Source organism: Electrona antarctica, assembly GCF_951216825.1.
Source record: "Electrona antarctica genome assembly, chromosome: 12".
Lineage (NCBI taxonomy): Eukaryota > Metazoa > Chordata > Actinopteri > Myctophiformes > Myctophidae > Electrona > Electrona antarctica.
The window spans coordinates 18,681,973-18,699,905 of NC_136793.1; the positions used below are offsets into that span (position 1 = coordinate 18,681,973).

The 17,933-nt window shown below is 41.9% G+C and overlaps 2 protein-coding genes and 1 long non-coding RNA gene across 5 annotated transcripts; 2 read left to right on the top strand and 1 right to left on the bottom strand.

Moving 5' to 3' along the window:
- Positions 1-1,016: 1,016 nt before the first annotated feature.
- Positions 1,017-2,468, top strand: LOC306933522 (proteinase-activated receptor 2-like). Its single transcript, XM_079515774.1, has one exon. The coding sequence runs from the start codon at positions 1,162-1,164 to the stop codon at positions 2,260-2,262; it is 1,101 nt and encodes a 366-aa protein (XP_079371900.1). The 5' UTR covers positions 1,017-1,161; the 3' UTR covers positions 2,263-2,468.
- A 1,764-nt stretch (positions 2,469-4,232) lies between these two features.
- LOC306933534 (C-X-C motif chemokine 11-6-like) lies at positions 4,233-11,255 on the bottom strand. Of its 3 annotated transcripts, XM_079515784.1 has the most exons (6): positions 11,028-11,255; positions 7,188-7,250; positions 5,391-5,613; positions 5,071-5,194; positions 4,882-4,962; positions 4,233-4,656 (listed from the first exon to the last, which is right to left on the bottom strand). In XM_079515784.1, the coding sequence occupies exons 3-6, from the start codon at positions 5,455-5,457 to the stop codon at positions 4,521-4,523; spliced, it is 408 nt and encodes a 135-aa protein (XP_079371910.1). In that variant the 5' UTR covers positions 5,458-5,613; positions 7,188-7,250; positions 11,028-11,255; the 3' UTR covers positions 4,233-4,520. The 3 variants fall into 3 exon arrangements, with proteins under 3 accessions (XP_079371910.1, XP_079371911.1, XP_079371909.1); XM_079515785.1 differs by lacking the exon at positions 7,188-7,250 and having other exon boundaries at positions 5,391-5,626; XM_079515783.1 differs by lacking the exon at positions 7,188-7,250 and having other exon boundaries at positions 5,391-5,655.
- LOC306933536 lies at positions 10,322-17,449 on the top strand. The gene is made up of 3 exons (XR_013791243.1): positions 10,322-10,419; positions 12,469-12,574; positions 16,043-17,449. It is a non-coding gene; the product is annotated as an uncharacterized lncRNA (long non-coding RNA).
- The last annotated feature ends 484 nt before the right edge of the window (positions 17,450-17,933 follow it).

Sequence of the window (17,933 nt, forward strand, 5' to 3'; positions counted from 1 at the left end):
CACTACACAAGCATGAGCCAACAGAGCAATTCTTCCTCAGTGGAGTGATTCTAGGAAATGCAATGTATACAGGCTACTGAGTCTAGTGGCTACTATCTGGAATGCAGCCCAGTGGAGAAGTGACGCAGGAGGAAGAGAATGTGCGCAAATACGAGATCTGTCCTCCATCCACAACAGAGGAAACCAGCAGTCAGAACACTTGAAGAAACATCTCTTTCCATAATTTCCAGCATCATGAAATCAGCTATTGTCACCTTTCTCATCTGCCTGCTTTCTCTTCATGTAGAAGGTAACGTGGCTTTTATTACACTTTTATTACACTATACGTAGTTGAACATTTTATGTTGTTTCTAAATTGAGTCATATAATGTGGTTATTATTGATACGTATTCTAGAACAGAGCGACTGTAGTGAACACTTGATTTAATAGATCATATTATTGATACATATGTATTTATTATAGAACAGTGTAGTGAACAGCAGGTTTAACCCAGAGCCATAGAGTAAGACAGAGTTACGCAAACTCCGTTCACTTCTGCCATAACTTACAAAGGGATATGAAACTAGAGGACAATCTGCCTCCAAATCTTAGGAATTATTGAAATTGGGTGTGTGCACACATCCAGTGCTAAGTTTAAATGCCGAAGGGGGCAGTCTGCTAACTGTGCGCGGATAGGGCCGATCTGTGGCTGTGTATTTGGAATACATGAAATGTATGTAAGATCACAGACATTCTAGGGCTAATAACTTGTAAACTGAGAATATTCATTTCACAACTTGTCCCGCCGCCCCGGACAAGTCCGAAGGACAAGTGTCTCTAAAAGTGAATGCCAAGCCCTAGTTGGTATTCTTTTTATGCTTGAAACAACTGAACCATGAACTGGCAAATTTATGACTTGAAGAAATGTGAGTTGTGTACTGCTCTTAAGCTCTATTGTGTGCACCTGCTTTCTTTAAGGAAACAAAGGTTGTGGTTCCACTTCCAGTGAGTGTGTGGACCTCCAGGACCAGGACATTGTTATTGTGGATAATAACAAAGGACCCAATCAACTTGGATTTAATGGGGTTGTGGTGGGCCGCATTGGTCGTGGAGTTAATGGAGATGATGACGTTAGTGTGGATAATGCAACAGATAAAACAGATGCTTTCCGTGGGGAGGTTATGTTGGACCGCGAACACAATATAGATAATGCAACAGATATTGAACAAAAACAGAGACATTTCACTGTGAACCCCCATGTGGACAAAGCAACAGCTAACACTCTGAAGAGCCGTTTGACCACCATCTTCCTCCCCATCCTCTACATCGTAGTGTTTGTTGTGGGACTGCCTGCCAACACCATGTCTTTGTACGTGTTTCTGTTCAGGACCAAAAAGGAGTATACTTCAAGAATCTACATGGTCAACCTGGCTCTGTCTGATGTGCTTTTTGTCATCTGGATCCCCCTAAAGATCGCTTACCATTTTAATGGAAATAACTGGATTTATGGAGAGGGGCTGTGCAAAGTCTTGGTGGGGTTCTTCTATGGAAACTTGTACTGCTCCATCCTCTTCATCGCCGGTCTGAGTGTGCACAGGTGCCATTTCGTCGTTTACCCTTTTTCTGACCAGAGGCGGGACAACAAAGTGGCAATTGGTGTCTGTGTGTCCATCTGGGTTTTCATCTGGACAACCACCATTCCTCTATACCAGTATGATCACACAGTTAGGATCATAGACCTCAATATTACAACTTGCCATGATGTCAGTGGCATATGGGACTTAAAATACCCTTTCACTTCTGTCATGTACCCTTATTACTACTTCATGTTAATGGCTACAGTTGCGTTTCTTATTCCTTGCATAGTGATTGTTGTGGCCTATGCCATTGTGTTCTGGTACCTGAAGAAGAGCATGGCACATACCGTAAGCACAACGGCAGGAAAGACCATTCACAAAACTTTGGTGGTGATGGTGATAGTGCTGGTGACATTCCTGGTGTGTTTCATCCCCAGTAACATCATGTTGGTGATTCATTACTATCTGCTGAGCATTGGGGAGATGAATAATGGATATGGTTTCTACATCACCTCTCTGTGTTTGACCAGCCTTAACATTTGTCTAGACCCCCTTATGTATTACTTTGTGTCAGATGACTTCAAAAAGCATGCGAAGAACATTCTGCTTTGTAGGAGCACGAGAACTGCGGAGAGGATGGAGTATTTGGAAAAATGCTCCAGGGAGAACAAAGAGGTAAATCTCATTTCTCTGATAGAAAGGTGATGGCATTCACTGCCTTCACCCCTCGGCACATTTTTTTTACTCTGTAACCTTTCCCACACACGTTTGGGAAAGCGCATAGCAGGTCCTCAGACCACCCGCTATGCTAATTCCGTTTGATAGAACGTGCACCTGTAATGGACACATCGGGAGTGGAGCTGCCTGGACGCACAAGAGCAGAACATCACAGGTCTCATTCTCTCGCGACTGTGGCTCAGGAGGTAGAGCAGGTCGTCCAATGATCCATGGGTCGGCGGTTCGAATCCCGGCTCCTCCTGTCTACATGTTGAAGTGCCCTTGGACAAGACATTGAACCCCAAATTGCTCCCGATGTGCTGGTTGGTACCTTGCATGGCTTCCGCCGCAATCGGTGTATGAATGTGTGTGTGAATGGGTGAATGTAATGCACTTGAATGCAAAGCGCCTTGGATAAAGGCGCTTTGCCATTCTCCCATTCTCCTAATTCTCCACAAATCTCTGTGATTCTAATTTTCCTAGTCAGCAGAAGTGAGTGTCAATTATTTGTGTCAATTGTATTTATATAAAATGATAGTCTATTCAAAGAAGACGATATTTGTGCTGTGCGTCATGCGCAATTGCATTAGGTCTGTTCATTTTCATTAATTAATTGTGCATGAAATACTGAATGGATTACAATAACATTCTATATAATCAGTAAATTGATATGGATCACTACCAAATATAGTTTTATTGAAAGACAAACAAGGGCTAGAGAATATGAAACTAACGTCAGGTGTCCAATGTTAGAGCGTGTCAGTGCGGTTGAGAGTGAGTGTGAAACTTCTCCCAGTATTCCTTACTAGCCTCAACTCACCTGTCAAGTCAAGTCAAGTCAAACTTTATTGTCACATCACATTACAAGTAACATGGGTGAAATTCTTGTTTGTATATAGGCTCTCATTGCAGTTACGGGGGATAGAGACAGCAATTAGAACTACACAGCTGCAGCCATATTTCGGCGCTGCCCTCAGCTTCCGTGCATCAGAAATAAGGTCTGTCTGACGTAATGAAATCATGTCTGACGTAATGAAATCACACCCGGGTGTGATTTCATTACCTGGCTTTGTTTGTGCAGAAAAAATGAGCATGGTTGCTATGTTCACCCTGTTCACCCGGGTGTGATTTCATTACGTCATTACAACAGGGTGAACATAGCAACCATGCTCATTTTTTCTGCACAAAAAAGCCAGTTGTAGGAGTGGTTTACACCACTCAAAAAAAGCCAGTTGTAGGAGTGGTTTACACCACTCAAAAAAAGAAAAGAAAGGGGGGAGGCATGGAGGGGGGGGGGGGGGGGGGGGTACTTGCACGCATACCATCCAAAGGGATGAGCTGCGCGGGGGGAGGAAAAAAAGATAACCCAGCTGGAGCAGGGGGAGTGGTAGGGGGGGGGGGGGGGGGGGGGGGGGGGTAGAAGGCGGCTGTGTGTACATGTGTGTCCATGAGAGAGTTTGGTGGAAAAGTTCATTCCCCCTGTGAAAAATAGCTAAAATCGCTAAAACGAAAGACAAGTGAGAGCATTAATAAGGCTCGGGTTAAAAAGAACAAGGGAATTGCAGAAGTCAAGAGTGAAACTAAAACTTTACGGGTAGAAACACGTTTGAATAAAAAAATAGAAAGCTATCATGAGAAGAAAAAAAAAAAGGGAACACAGAGGTGGAAATTCGGGTGATGCTCTCTTTAGAAACTCTTTAGTCGTTATACATGCTGTACAGGTTGGGCCTGTCCAGCATGTAGGACGCAGTAGCAGTAGCAGTGTTCAAAATAACAATAGTCTATTTACAAAAGGTAACTAATATTAACTTAATATATAAATAATGCTTACACCTGTCTTGCATGATCTTGAAACTTTCTTGTTTCCGGTAAATACTGAATGGATGACGTCTATTTGGTTTTGAAGGGTTTTGAATAAAAATTGGGATATATTGTGACAGAATGAATACGGTCAGCATCAGCAAGTGATAGTACAGTGCTCAAGATCTTGTTTAGTACAGGCAAAAAAGTGGGGAACAAATTATACTCAATAAGTCTGTAAAATGTATCTTTATTATAAACAATACAATGTAGTATCTACAGATATTTACATGTAAATCAGAGGCAGTTTTAGGCTTACAAACGTACATCAAAATGGTCTTGAGAAGGAACATAAAGTTCAGTGCAATGTGTTTACTTTGACATTAAAACAATTCTTAAGTGGAGCTCTGTTCAAGTAAAGGCTGTCACAGTGTTTATCATCTTCATCACATCAGAACTCCCTGCAGGGTGGTTTGCGTTGAGGTCATGTGGTCCGGTGTTGAGGTCCTGTGGACAGACGATGATGCCAGAGTAGAAGTGGTGGAAGGTGGTGTTGTTTTCACCACATGTTTCTTTTCATTCCTGAAAAAAAAGTCACATCCGTCTTAGAATACTGATTTTGTCTTAATGTGTTAAGTAAATATTGATTTATGATTTCCATTATTTTAGTGCAGCTCAGTCAAGTTCATTTATTTTTTTTTGCCTTTTTTTTATATATATATTTTATGGAGGGACAGACAGTAGGCAGTCAAGTTCATATTAATTAAATAATAATAATAATAATATGAATGAATTAATGAATGATACCTGTTTTGGTGTTTCTTGTAGATAAAAATTCCAAACTTTGACTCTGGATTCACGCATGTCTTGCCATTTGCCGTTTCCACTCTGGAGATGGATTAACCAAATCATATTAGTGACAGGTGGTAGAGAACAATGTGTAAAATGAACGTTACCTCATATGACTTAGGCTGCTGGTTAGAACATTGTACTTACATAATCTCCCTGCGAGGACAGAAGGTACTGGCTTCATGGACATCATAGTCCCTGATGAGTTTTGTGTTCATGTGGTTGACTCCTTTTTTTAAACATAGGCAGTAACTTTTATTGCCTGAATGGCCTGTGGAATAAAGGGACAGAACACTTAGTTGGAGTGGCATTAAATGAAAAGAAACTGCATTATTACAGAGATTAGAGAGTAAAAATCTGGTTTTTGACTACAACTTCATAATAGAATTACAAAATCCATGATTTCCAACTCAATCTAACCACTAGATAGTAGGCAATAATGCATATTAGTGTAAAAGCCACATTACCTTCTACATGAAGAGCAAGCAGGCAGATGAGAAAGGTGATGACAGCTGATTTCATGATGCTGGACATGATGGAGTGAGACGCTTCTACAAGTGTTCTGCTGGTTTCCTCTGTTGTGGATGGAGGAGAGGTCTCGTATTTATGCACACTCTCCTCCTCCGTCACTTCCCCACTGGACTGCAGTCCAGACACTACATCACTGGTTCCTCTTTTGGTTTCATTTTCCTAGAATCACTCACTGAGGAAGAATCGCTCTGTTGGCTCATGCTTGAACAAGCCGTGCACGTGAGAGAAGTGAGAGGAATTAGAGCAGTTAAATATTAATAAACCACCGTCAGCCCAAGCAGCTTTATTTCAATGTCATGTTTTGTCAGAAAGCGTATCAATATCAGCTACTGTACTTATCTCAGTCTGTTTCTAATCAATCTCATACTATTATGTGAACACTGCAGTGGGTGGGTGGGTGGGGGGCAGGGGTTAACTCATATTATAACGATATTGATATGCATGATAAATTGCATTTCAAGCATTTAAGAGAGACATTATAAAGAGAGCAATGTTACAGCAGAGGAAACAATAAATAGTTAAAATATGGAGACCTTCACTGATCCAGGATCTGTTGCATTGAATGTATTTAAAAGGGTTGCTAAATAAACATTTCACTGTCTGATAAGAACTCATGTGATCTTCCCTGAAAGTGAAGCTCTGACAACTAAAGTCTGCATGCATGTTTACTGTCCATTAGTTTCTCTTCAGTAATTTCCTCACAGCAGGATACATAGCCTACAATGGCGTTCCCCTGTGTTTAAAGATTTAAAAAAACAAAGGTAATTTCTTCAAATCATCAAATGTCACTGAAGCAACAGTTGCATGCCTGCAATTTTAGGTTGCATTTTTAGTTGTTTTCCAAAGAGTTGGTACAGTACTGTACATTTTGGTGCAGTGAAATTGCAGCAGCTGCTGTATTAGATACTGTCATACTGACACATTGAAACATGGACACAACAGTTGATTGTAGGTGTGACATTAATAACATTAACATGTATCTGATAATGTTCACATCAGGGCACTAGTGAGCTCAGCAACCTAGACCACAGAACATTGATGGTGTAATAGTCTGATTTCACACTGATTTGGACTGACAGGCAGTGAGTATAAGGCAAGCCACCTAGCACATTTAAAAACAACAGAAGTTGACAAAGTGCTTTCCATTTCAAAAAGGGATCATAAAGACCTCATAAATACAGCATAGTAAAAGAAACGTAAAAGCAATATATCATACAAAACACCAGGCCATAAGTTGATTTGTCATCAGAGGCAATGGAGAAAAGGTGTTGTTTAGTTTAGGGTTGCTTTAAAGCTTTCAATGGTGGGGCTGGACTTGGTGTGCGGTGGAAGATTGGGACAACAGGTAATGGTAAAAGAAAAGAAAGGAAAAAACGAAATAAAATTCATTCAATGCAGGCAGATACTGAGTTGGAACATAAGAACACAAAATGGCTATTTTATTTGACAATTCAAGTCTAATATTTCAAAACCTTTAGGCCTATATCCAGTCATTTTTGGGCATAAACAAGGAGATGAATGGCGTTTATAATGGAAGACATGCATGGTCCTAATGCATACAAGAAGAGTGGGCACTAATCACTTTTGGTTTTGTTTTCCTAGTTCCTGGTTTCGTTTTCCACTGAGGAAGAATCACTCTGTTGGCTCATGTCATGTTTGAACAAGCCGTGCAAGTAAGAGAAGTGAATGGAATTTGAGCAGTTTATAATAAATCACGGTTAGACCAAGGATACATGCAGGCATACTCAGCAATGGAAGTATTGCTAAATATGGATTTCCACATGGCTCCAGACGGCCTACAAAAACACACAAGTCATTCAGGCACCGTCACACCAAAGTTTAATTCTATTTCTAACTATGAGGGAGGATTCTGCCAATTAATGCCTTTCAATGAGAACAGATTTTCTGTTTTTTGCAGAATTGAAAAACTTCCCAGCTAGGCTGCCGTGTTGATAACAAAAACTGTACTTATTTGATGTCTTACACTGGACGTTAATATTAGTGTTTGTCTCAATTTATTTGGATTATTCAGTCTGAAAGTGGCATTTGAACAAAAAATACATTTGAAAACAAGTTGAACATGGGTTTGGGACCTGCACCCAAAGCCCTTTTCTCTGCAATCTCATTTGCCTCCTTCTTTACAGCTTGCCAATGTAATGGCTTGGGATATCTGCAGCCTTAAATAACAAAATAATAATAACTTTTCTTATGTCTACACTACACAAGACATCTCATGTGCCTAAAAAACAACAACAATCTGCTTGGCTGCAGCATACAAAATTTGAAATACTGTGAAAAGGAGATTAGGGTTAGCGACCTACGGCTACGTGGCCGGTTATAAGACTGAGATTAGCCCCTGTCCCCCAGCCTCCAATCATCCTCCAAGTTGCTGTACTAATTCTAAATACCGCGTGGACATGTCTCAACACAAACCACCACAAAACACTGATTTGATTATGGTATCCCTAATCCCAAGCTACTATCATATTCGATAAATGCATTTATATAAATACAACGACGAGAACATCACAATAGGCCTATATCTCATTTTAACGGGGCAAGTACCTAGTATAGACCTGACCGATTCAGAAACGGGTCTCATGGTCGCAGGCAACGTATTTCCTGTAGGCGGAGACGACATATCTGCGGTTTAAACCTGCACCTCTTCTACTAGAGTGAATGGAAAAGTGACTGATGTTAGTCTGCCTCAAACGTTACTCTTTTACCTGCTTTTTACTAACACTAACATTACAAAGATGCCCAGAACATCGGGATGAACCTTTGTAGTTTATGGCTGCTCCAACAGTATAGTCAAGTGGCAACATTCAAAAAAACGAATGTCAAAATATCTACCGCGGTGGCTGAGACCAGAGCCATCGAGTAATGGTTGAGACAAAGCAGTCAAAGGTCCTGAAAGATAAATAGTAGTAGGCCTATAAAACGTACAAATTCAGTTTGACTATGTGTCTGTCTGTGGGTGTAGACTTGCCTGTGGTTCATCAGATGATGGGAGCATCTGTTATGGAGCTTGAAATGTAGGTTTGAGCATCAAAATATACTTTGAGTACCAAAGCATAAGTAGGCTAGTCAAACTTATAGAAATGGGCAGATCTACGTGTTCATAACCCGTCACATCACAGATCGGCTTTGTATACATTTTTGTATTCATAAAAAAATATGCATGAACAATTACTAAAGCTGTAGGCTAATTGTATTGGAGTATAATTAACACAACACCTACCATCAATTCCCAGGACTTCCAGCAGACTTACAGCACCCAAGCTACTCATACATTGAGTTGGCGGTGCCCAGATTTGAACCTATGATCTTGTGGTCCAAAGGCAAGAGCTCTAACGACTGAGCTATCTGGACACAATCAGTTGTTACATTGTAAACAGCAAAGTCATTCAGTGTTTTTAAAAACAATTGTGTGTCCTGGTTTTAGGGATCATCATCCATTTCTACAGTGTGTTCGCTGTTAATCTTTTCACGTACAAACTTATCTTCAACTGGGATTTCAGATAATGGTCCATAGATTGTGTGTAGAACGTTTCACGCAAATCGCTCAAAGATCCAGGCAGAAAATCAGGTATAAGCATTTTTCAAACTGCTCAAAATGGCGGAATATCTGATGGCGGAGCTTACTGGTCAAAGTGACAGATGTGTTCCCCATGAGTCAAAGAACATGTGGAAACAAGTGCCATGACTTTTGGCCAAACGAGGCATGAGTTATGCCTGTTCAAAGGTTTCATTTCAAAATAATTGCTATAGCGCCTCCCTTTGGCCAATTGGAGTAAGGCTGATTTCAGTGCTATTTGGCATGACTCTCTACCATACTGTAAAGTTTCATAAGCATATGACGCTGCATGTATGTATGTATTATCCAACGGATTGTGTGGCCCTGGTCTTTCCCTAGTGGGTCTGATCGAGGGTAGCTACTGGGACGTAAGTCGGGACTTGATCACCCCGGCTGGGTCACCAGAGTGAGGGGTATGATGTTCGCGAGACACGAAACCCCGATGACCTTGGGACACATCACTGAGGATACGTCCCAGGTGCATCCAAGCGATGTATTTTCGTTCTGGGCAAAAGAAGAATTTTCACAAAACAGCAATTTTCATTGGCTCATAAAACATACATTTTTTAATTTAAAAAAGTACTATAGATTCACTTTTCCGTATAGGTCCAAAGTTCACATGTAGAAATCTTCGTGCATTTTGATCAAAGATCTTGGGAGGAGATACATTTGAACTGATTTTCATATAATTCCAAATTGCGGGTGATCTAGAGGTCAGAGGTCAAAAGTAAGAGCACAAACCTTGTTCGGTATGAGGAGACGCATATGTGTGTCGAAGTTTCATTGCCGACGGTCAAACGGTTCATGAGCTATGCGCATCCAAAGTTTGCATTTTCAATTGAGTGCTATAGCGCCACCCTTTGGCCAATGGTTGTGGGCTTCGCATCCTCCGTTTGGCATGGCATGGCATGGCACGTTTGGCATGGCCCTCTACCATATTTCCGAGTTTCACGAAAACCGACTGCACGGTTCAGCCAGAACTGCTATTTTTGGCGAAAGGAGGAGAAGAAAAAAAGACAAAAACAATAAAGGACCAAGTCATTTCAGGACTGCTTGGTCCTTTAACAATAAGGGACCAAGTCACTTAACTGGTCCCTTAAAAACAATAGGGGACCAAAGTACCTTCGGCTTGGTCCCTTAAAAAAAAGGAAAAAAGAAGAAATCTGGGAAATATCGGCCTCTAGTGGCAGACTTCGGTTCTTCTAACAGAGGGTTCTGTAACCATGGTTCTAGCAGCGATGTCTTCAGTTGATTAGTGAGGTCTCGGTAGTGTTGCATGACGGGTAATAAGCGATGTTTTGTTTTCAGTCCAAAAAAAACAGCACCTCTGTGAATGTGTTGTCGTGTCTGCATTTCGTTCACACACTGTATTTCCTCCTTCTAGCCAGGTACCAGGCTTTATACGGATAAGTGTGGGAAATTGGGAATGTATTGTCGTGTTTTTACTGTTGATTAATTACTTGTACATATAGTCTATTATAAGATTAAGATCGCGGCCGTCTACTCTGCAGACGTGTTGTTTTTGCTGTATTGTGGTTAGACCTAGCTGGTTAGCGGCTAATTGTGGTCTATGTGGTGAGAACTGGCTAACGGAAATGATATGGATGCTTATATTTGTTTTCATGATTACTGTAGATCACAATGCGGCTATTAAGAGTATAAACGGTGAATAAGATAATGAAGATAACTAGCTAGTGACTGAGCTACACCAGAAGTATCGAACTGAAGAGTTAATGTTATCGGGAGACATTGGTGTCTCATTCTACAATGATTATTACTGCTAGGAAAAGAGGGGAAAAAACCTTCCCCTAACAAAGTGTATTTCCCTGCATGTAGGCCTATACAGGACTAGCCCTAGAATGTCTCCGTTGTTACATACAGTTGGCACAGTCAGTATTCGACATACAGGAGGCAGGAGCCATAGATCAGTGTCGTTACTTGTGGCTACAGCGGGAGAACGGTGGCATAATGTGATAAATGCTTCGTTTGTACTCACCCATTAAATAATTCCCAAGACGTGGAGTGAAATATTGTCCTCTAGTTTCATATCCATGTGAAAGTTGTGTCATAAAATGTTTGTTTAGTCAAATATCTCCACTTTTTCACGAGCTGCACCCGGACGTCTTTCTCTCAGGCAAAGGGGCTGAATGACAGCTGGACTTCATTTATCAAAACTTCCTTTGATCGTCACAAACGTCATCAGGGAAACACAAAAGTTTGGGTCACACAATTGGCAGGTGGTGTGATTAATTGCCCAGCACCTATCACAATGAACCTGTCAATTGTGTGTCCCAAAGTTCCCAAACATTTGTGCTTCCCTGGTCAATTTGTGATGCCGTCTGCGGTAATCAACAGGAATTGTTGGTAAATTCAGCCCAACGATCATTCCAGGCCCCCGCCCGGAGAGAATGTCGTCCGTGTGCAGCTTGTGAAAAAGTAGAGATATTTGACTAAATACACGTTTTGTGCCAGAACTTTCACATGGCTCCACGTCTCTGGAATTATGTAATGGGTGAGTAGGCCTACAAACGAAGCATTTATCACATTTATGCCGCGCATGTTTCATTTTTACCAGGAGCGGGTGCAACCGATCTATGCCTGTGATACAGAATTTACGAAATATGCCTATATGAATGATCACAGACATTCTAGGTCTAATACATGACAGCCTGTATCCCCGCTGCACCATCCCAGCTGTTCTGTTGAGTGATACATTGGCACAATTTAGAAATGTACAAAACAAACCATTGTTATCTTTTGATCTGGTTAATTCCTCATATATGCTCCAGTGATGTAAATAGGTTTTCAATGTAATAGGCCCCGGGACTGGACCCAGGGGTGGTCTTTTAGGTGGGCCGCAGGGACATTTTATGAGTCCCACTTCAACAACGTTAGAGTACACTACATCACTGAGTACTGTACTCCAGGACCCCCGGAGGGTGACATGATTGCGTCCTTTCTCAATTTAGTGAGTCGAATATTTAAATTCAAGTCTGAACTCAACTAAGGATGCAGGCTATATTTGCATCACTGTATGATCCAACTCGGGTGAAATTATGCTGATTGATGCATGTGGGTCTGGAAATAGGGAACGCTATATTGACATAATAGTGGTATTAAAATCAGTGATTCTAAACCCTTTTGATTTGAACTTAAGGACCCCTGGCCCTGTTTGATATGCATTAGGCCAAGGCTTCCCAAACTTTTCAGGCCACGCCCCCAAAATAATATTTGAATCAAAATTATCATATTCCCCACCCAGACAACAAGCACTTTGTTGAATTGTAGACATTGTTGTGTGTGTGTGTGTGTGTGTGTGTGTGTGTGTGTGTGTGTGTGTGTGTGTGTGTGTGTGTGTGTGTGTGTGTGTGTGTGTGTGTGTGTGTGTGTGTGTGTGTGTGTGTGTGTGTGTGTGTGTGTGTGTGTTGTGTATAAAGCAGATGTCTACCAAGGACCTGAGCTCTGCTGTGCCCTGGAGGACTGCTGCCTGCACTCCTCCCATGTCCACACGTGAGGACAACAACCACTGCACTGAGACAGGATGTGAGTAACACATACACACCATGCTTAGCTGAAAAAAGAAAAGTTTTTTTTTGAGGGGGCTAGTGAATCATGGTGTGTGTGTGTGATATGAAATGTCCAGTACCTCCCCAATGTCCCCCTGAGTGCCCCCCCAGTGTCTCCCCAGTGTCTCCCCAGTGCCTCCACAGTGCCACCCCAGTGCCTCCCCAGTGTCCGCCTGAGTGCCTCCCCAGTGTCCCCCTGAGTGCCTCCCCAGTGTCCCCCTGAGTGCCTCCCCAGTGCCTCCCCAGTATCCCCCCAGTGTCTCCCCAGTGCCTCCTCAGTGTCTCCCCAGTGTCTCCCCAGTGTCCCCCCCCAGTGCCTCCCCAGTGTCCCCCTGAGTGCCTCCCCAGTGTCCCCCTGAGTGCCTCCCCAGTGCCTCCCCAGTGTCTCCCGTGTCTCCCCAGTGCCTCCCCAGTATCTCCCCAGTGCCTCCCCAGTGTCTGCCAAGTGCCTCCCCAGTGTCCCCCTGAGTGCCTCCCCAGTGTCCCCCTGAGTGCCTCCCCAGTGTCCCCCTGAGTGCCTCCCCAGTGTCCCCCTGAGTGCCTCCCCAGTGCCTCCCCAGTATCCCCCCAGTGCCTCCCCAGTGTCCCCCCAGTGCCTCCCCAGTGCCTCCCCAGTGTCCCCCCAGTGCCTCCCCAGTGTCCCCCCAGTGTCTCCCCAGTGTCTCCCCAGTGCCTCCCCAGTGTCTCCAATAGCAATACAAGAGCAATAATACAAATGAATCTTAATTTATTAATCAAATTAATTAATCCATCTAATTAATTAATTAATTAATTCATCAAAAATTTCAAAAGGTCCCCCCCGTGCCCAGCACCATGCCAAAGCTTTTTCCTGCAGGAAACACTGAGGTTATGTTCTACTTGCCCAAAGGTCATGCCCACGTAAAGTAAACCGTCATCCATTTTAGAATTATAGTTTTTGAAATATCGTTCAATTTAACACTTTACTTTACTTTCTGGGGCTGTGAAATAAATAATGTGATACCTCAATTTGTATGCCAAATACCTACATATATGAATATGACAATGGGATCACACTTGTTACTTGCGCAAGCAGAGCGTGCAAGTAATAGTTTTCGTCCAGTGCTTTGTTTCGCATGTCGCCGTTTGATGTGTATGCGCCGTGCCAGCGTATGACGTAATGACTACTTGTGCATGATATGGCAGTGGTGTCAGATTACATACATGTATACATAGGGGCATTACCTTCAATCCTCCCGACACTAAAACATATCGTCATTACGTCACCATCGAAAACCAATTACACCCTGGCATTGGGTCCTTTAATCCAGAGGTTCCCACATGTGCCACTGGTACGCGAGAAGTGAATCACAAGTTTTCCCGTCGTATTTTCAAAATCCACGAGAAAAAAAGAAAGGACAAACACAGGCAGTGGATTGGCCGTTGCGCGTAGTAGAGTGCGCGACCCTCAATCACCCATTGGAATGCAAATGCATGCCTTTCAGGCAGCCTTTGTTTCCTACTCGTCTTGCAGGTATATCTCTTTGAAAACCGTTTGTGTTACTGATTGTGCGACGGGGGGCGACGACGACCCATCTTGCCTGCCCAAAATGTAATTCCTAGAAACTGGGAAACTGTTTGGAAAATCAGCGTGAAAAGTTGACTCTTTCTCTTCACCTCCTCCTATGATCTTCACCCGTTCATATGTGTGCACAGCCACGGAACAACAGCTGCAGCCTATTTCATCACGATTGCGCTAATGAAACAGAACGCTACACGGTGACGCTACAGGATTATCATTTCATGTCAAGTATATGTATCAGAAGTTGATATTACCCAGGTAAAGTAGGCTAATGCGTCAATCACGCATGTTTAACGTTTTCCAGATGTTTTCCAGACATGAGCCTAACCTTTTTTTCATTGTTGATATAACGCCATTTAGGTCAATGATATTTAATATAGGCTAACATTATGTTGTGATATAATAATATAGCAGCGGGTATTTAAGGGCCAGTCAACTGTCATCCGTGAGAACGTGTTTTGGTACGATGATGCGCGACCCAAACCTTTAATCCACCCGACACTGATCGACATATACGTCGCCATCGAAAGCCGTCACTCATCCGTATTAATTACAACATTACGTAATTGATTATTGTTAATTAGATAGAAACATTTACCATATTTCACAATACTACTTTTTTACCTCCAAAAACTAGGTACGTAGAAAATAGCTAAACCTAATAATTCAATATTTCAAACGTTCTTTCACAGAGAAGCTGAGATTTGACAGTTTGTAGCGGTCGACAGTACTTGCGCGCTCTGCTTGCGCACTAGTTGTGTGCAACAAGCAAGTAGTTCTAGTTATTTTATATTTTTAAGTGTAGCAACAGTGAAAACAGCACATTCTAGGTAAAAAGTGCTCTTATTGAGGGGTGCTAGCCCCTCCTATATACAGCTTTTTGTCCTAACTAACTCGTGTCACATTTGCCATTGACAATGAAAGGATGTCATGTGTTTGAGCAAATTTGCTTTTTGTGCTAACACAAACATTAAATGCCATTGACAATGAAAGGAGAATTTACGTCATGTGTCTGAGCAAATCGGCTTTTTGTGCCAACACAAACATTAAACGCCATTGACAATGAAAGGAGAATTTACGTCATATGTGTCTGACCAAATCGACATGTTACGTCATGATGATGTACGATGATAAGAGCGACCCTCACTTCACACGGGTGTGATCTGGAAATAGGGGGTGTCCCTCCCCTATTTCCGCTCTGAGGTCTTTTCTTGGAGCGTCAATGTCTGAGTGTTCCGGTTGCCGTCATAGTGATTCTCGTTGTACTTGATCAGACGTGTTTGTTTTACTTGTTTTACTGTTTCAATCGTAACTGATTAACAAGGTAGAGAGCCTATGTGTTTGGGGATGTTGTTGAAAGTGTTGTTTCGTCAGCACCCTAGCCATGGATATCAAACGCTGTATGCCACATTGCCAACACAGACACACTACCCAGGCTAAACTCGGCTAACAACACACTACTACTACACAGATGCACATCATGAACTGCATGCAGCATAACTGCTATTTTACAGTATATACTGAAGAGAGAACACACGTTTCCTGATCACTTGATGGTAAAATGTGAAAGCTGAATTAATTAGGGATCGACCGATATGTTTTTTTCATGGCCGATGCCGATTACCGATTAGTGGAGATCAAAGAGCCCCGGTGTATTTAAGTAAAAATAGAACATTCTGTTTACATTTTTTACAGTAACAAATTCCAACACAAGAATTCCTTTAAATGCATTGGAGATGGAGTGGAAAGGAACTGGTCGGAATAACGTGTTCCTTCCACGCTCTATGTCCAAATAAAAAGTAGACGTTTTTTCAGAAAACAGATTAGGATTTAGAATACATTTTTTATCCCATTGGAAAACACTTTGAGTTGCTCTCTCTGAAGTTACCTCCTCTCTTCTTCTAGCTCTCAGATTCCCTCCTATGTGCCAATCCGGGGTTTCTCCTGAACAGGAAGAGATGGGTCCTAGTCTGTTCCAGGTGACACTAGAAACTCCAGAGATAAAAGAAGAACAGGAGGAGGTACTTCTAAGTCCAGAGGAGGCTGGGGGGTCAACGTTGAAATTGCCAGCAGTGAAGAGTGAACATGATGATGAAAACGGAGAGACAGAACATTCAGCCAGCACCTCAACTGAATACATAAAAACACAAGCTTATGTAGAGCACTGGGTACCATCACAGCCAACTAGTAATGACCAGCTGCTCTCTTCACACTGTTCTGAATCTGGCACTGAAGATATGAGTATTAATTCAGGGGGAAGACCCTTTTGTTGTACAGTTTGTAGCAAAAGCTTTACTACTAAAGGAAATCTGAAAAAACACATGGCGATTCATACAGGGGAAAGACCCTTTATTTGTCCATTCTGTAGCAAAGGCTTTAACGAAATAGACAAACTGAACAAGCACATGAGGATTCATACAGGGGAAAGGCCATTTACTTGTCTAGTTTGTAGCAAAAGCTTTAACCAAACTCATCATCTGAAAAGACACATGAGTTTACATACAGGGGAAAAGCCCTTTACTTGTCTAGTTTGTAGCAAAAGCTTTAACCAAACACAACAACTGAAAAGACACATTTCGAGTTTTCATTCAGGGGAAAATCCCTTTAATTGTGCCGTTTGTAGCAAAGGCTTTACTCTTATTGAAGATCTAGAAGAACACATGATGATTCATACAGGTGAGCCCTTTTCTTGTACATTGTGTGACAAAAGCTTTGATGGAAATGTTTCTCTAAAGATGCACATGAAGATTCATACAGAGGAAAGGCACCTATACAGTTTGTAGCAAAGGCCTTTATTGTCAACACATCTGCAAAACCACACTCATACAGGAGTACAGTGTGAAATAACCTTAATCTTAAATGTTCTCTAAATATGCACATGCATACTACTTTTGATTAATGTCTTTGGAGATCATGAAATAAAAAACATATTTGTAACATACATCTATAACAAACATTTGACCCACCATAATCAACAGGGTAGCGCAAAATCACTTACAGCTTGTTTCCATTGCGGTCCTTAGTATGAGCTGTGTTTGATGTCATGTAGTGTGGGTTGGGTGCATGAGATGTAAAGAGTTCATGATGTGAGCAAGTTTCTGAGTTCATGTGTGGGTGTACCTGCCACTCAAAGTCTGGGGAGGGGTGGGGGTACATACACCAGCTACATGTTCACAATATATCATAAACAAAAAAAATCGTATTCTTTTCTATTCTAACCACTTTGTATTGTGTTGCAATGACATTTCATGATGCGTTTCTGTCTTAATACTGTGAAATGTGCTATATAAATAAACATACATATCCAAATGACCTATTTGGTATACTTTATTACTTCTAATTCTAACTATAACGTCAATTATATCGTTCAGCATTGTATGTTATAGTTGTGACTTGAGTACACATTTTGTATTTACACTATAAGTACTGTATATAGTGTTTGGTGTGAACAGCCCCGGAAGGGAGTTTTCACTGATGTGATATGACCAGTTCAAGTACCATTCTGTTGTAAGTAGGTGCATGGCGAATCATTGGTGTGGTTTGGGTTTAACTTCAAACTCCCTTTTAACCGTGATAGTTAGACCGAATAGACCAGTTCCACTTGACATGGGAAAGATTTCTTCACTATAGGGCAGGCCTATGTTAATATCGATTGTAAAGACAGCTAGTCACTACTCTACTGCCTGGCTCCCCTATACCAGTTCTATAACTGGTTTAGGGCTACTGTATATCCTGCTTGTTCACAGGTGGTAGGCTATGTTTATGGATATGAAGGGCAGAATAGACCAGTTCCACA

What these genes read in the sequence shown, in the direction of transcription:
- LOC306933534 (XM_079515785.1), bottom strand. Translation starts at nt 5,457, where the DNA reads ATGTCCAGCATCATGAAATCAGCTGTCATCACCTTTCTCATCTGCCTG. An exon ending in TGTCCTCGCAGGGAGATTAT is followed by an intron (nt 4,963 to 5,070) that starts GTAAGTACAATG and finishes ATCCATCTCCAG; the next exon opens with AGTGGAAACGGCAAATGGCA. An exon ending in TACAAGAAACACCAAAACAG is followed by an intron (nt 4,657 to 4,881) that starts GTATCATTCATT and finishes CTTTTTTTTCAG; the next exon opens with GAATGAAAAGAAACATGTGG.
- LOC306933522 (XM_079515774.1), top strand. Translation starts at nt 1,162, where the DNA reads ATGTTGGACCGCGAACACAATATAGATAATGCAACAGATATTGAACAA.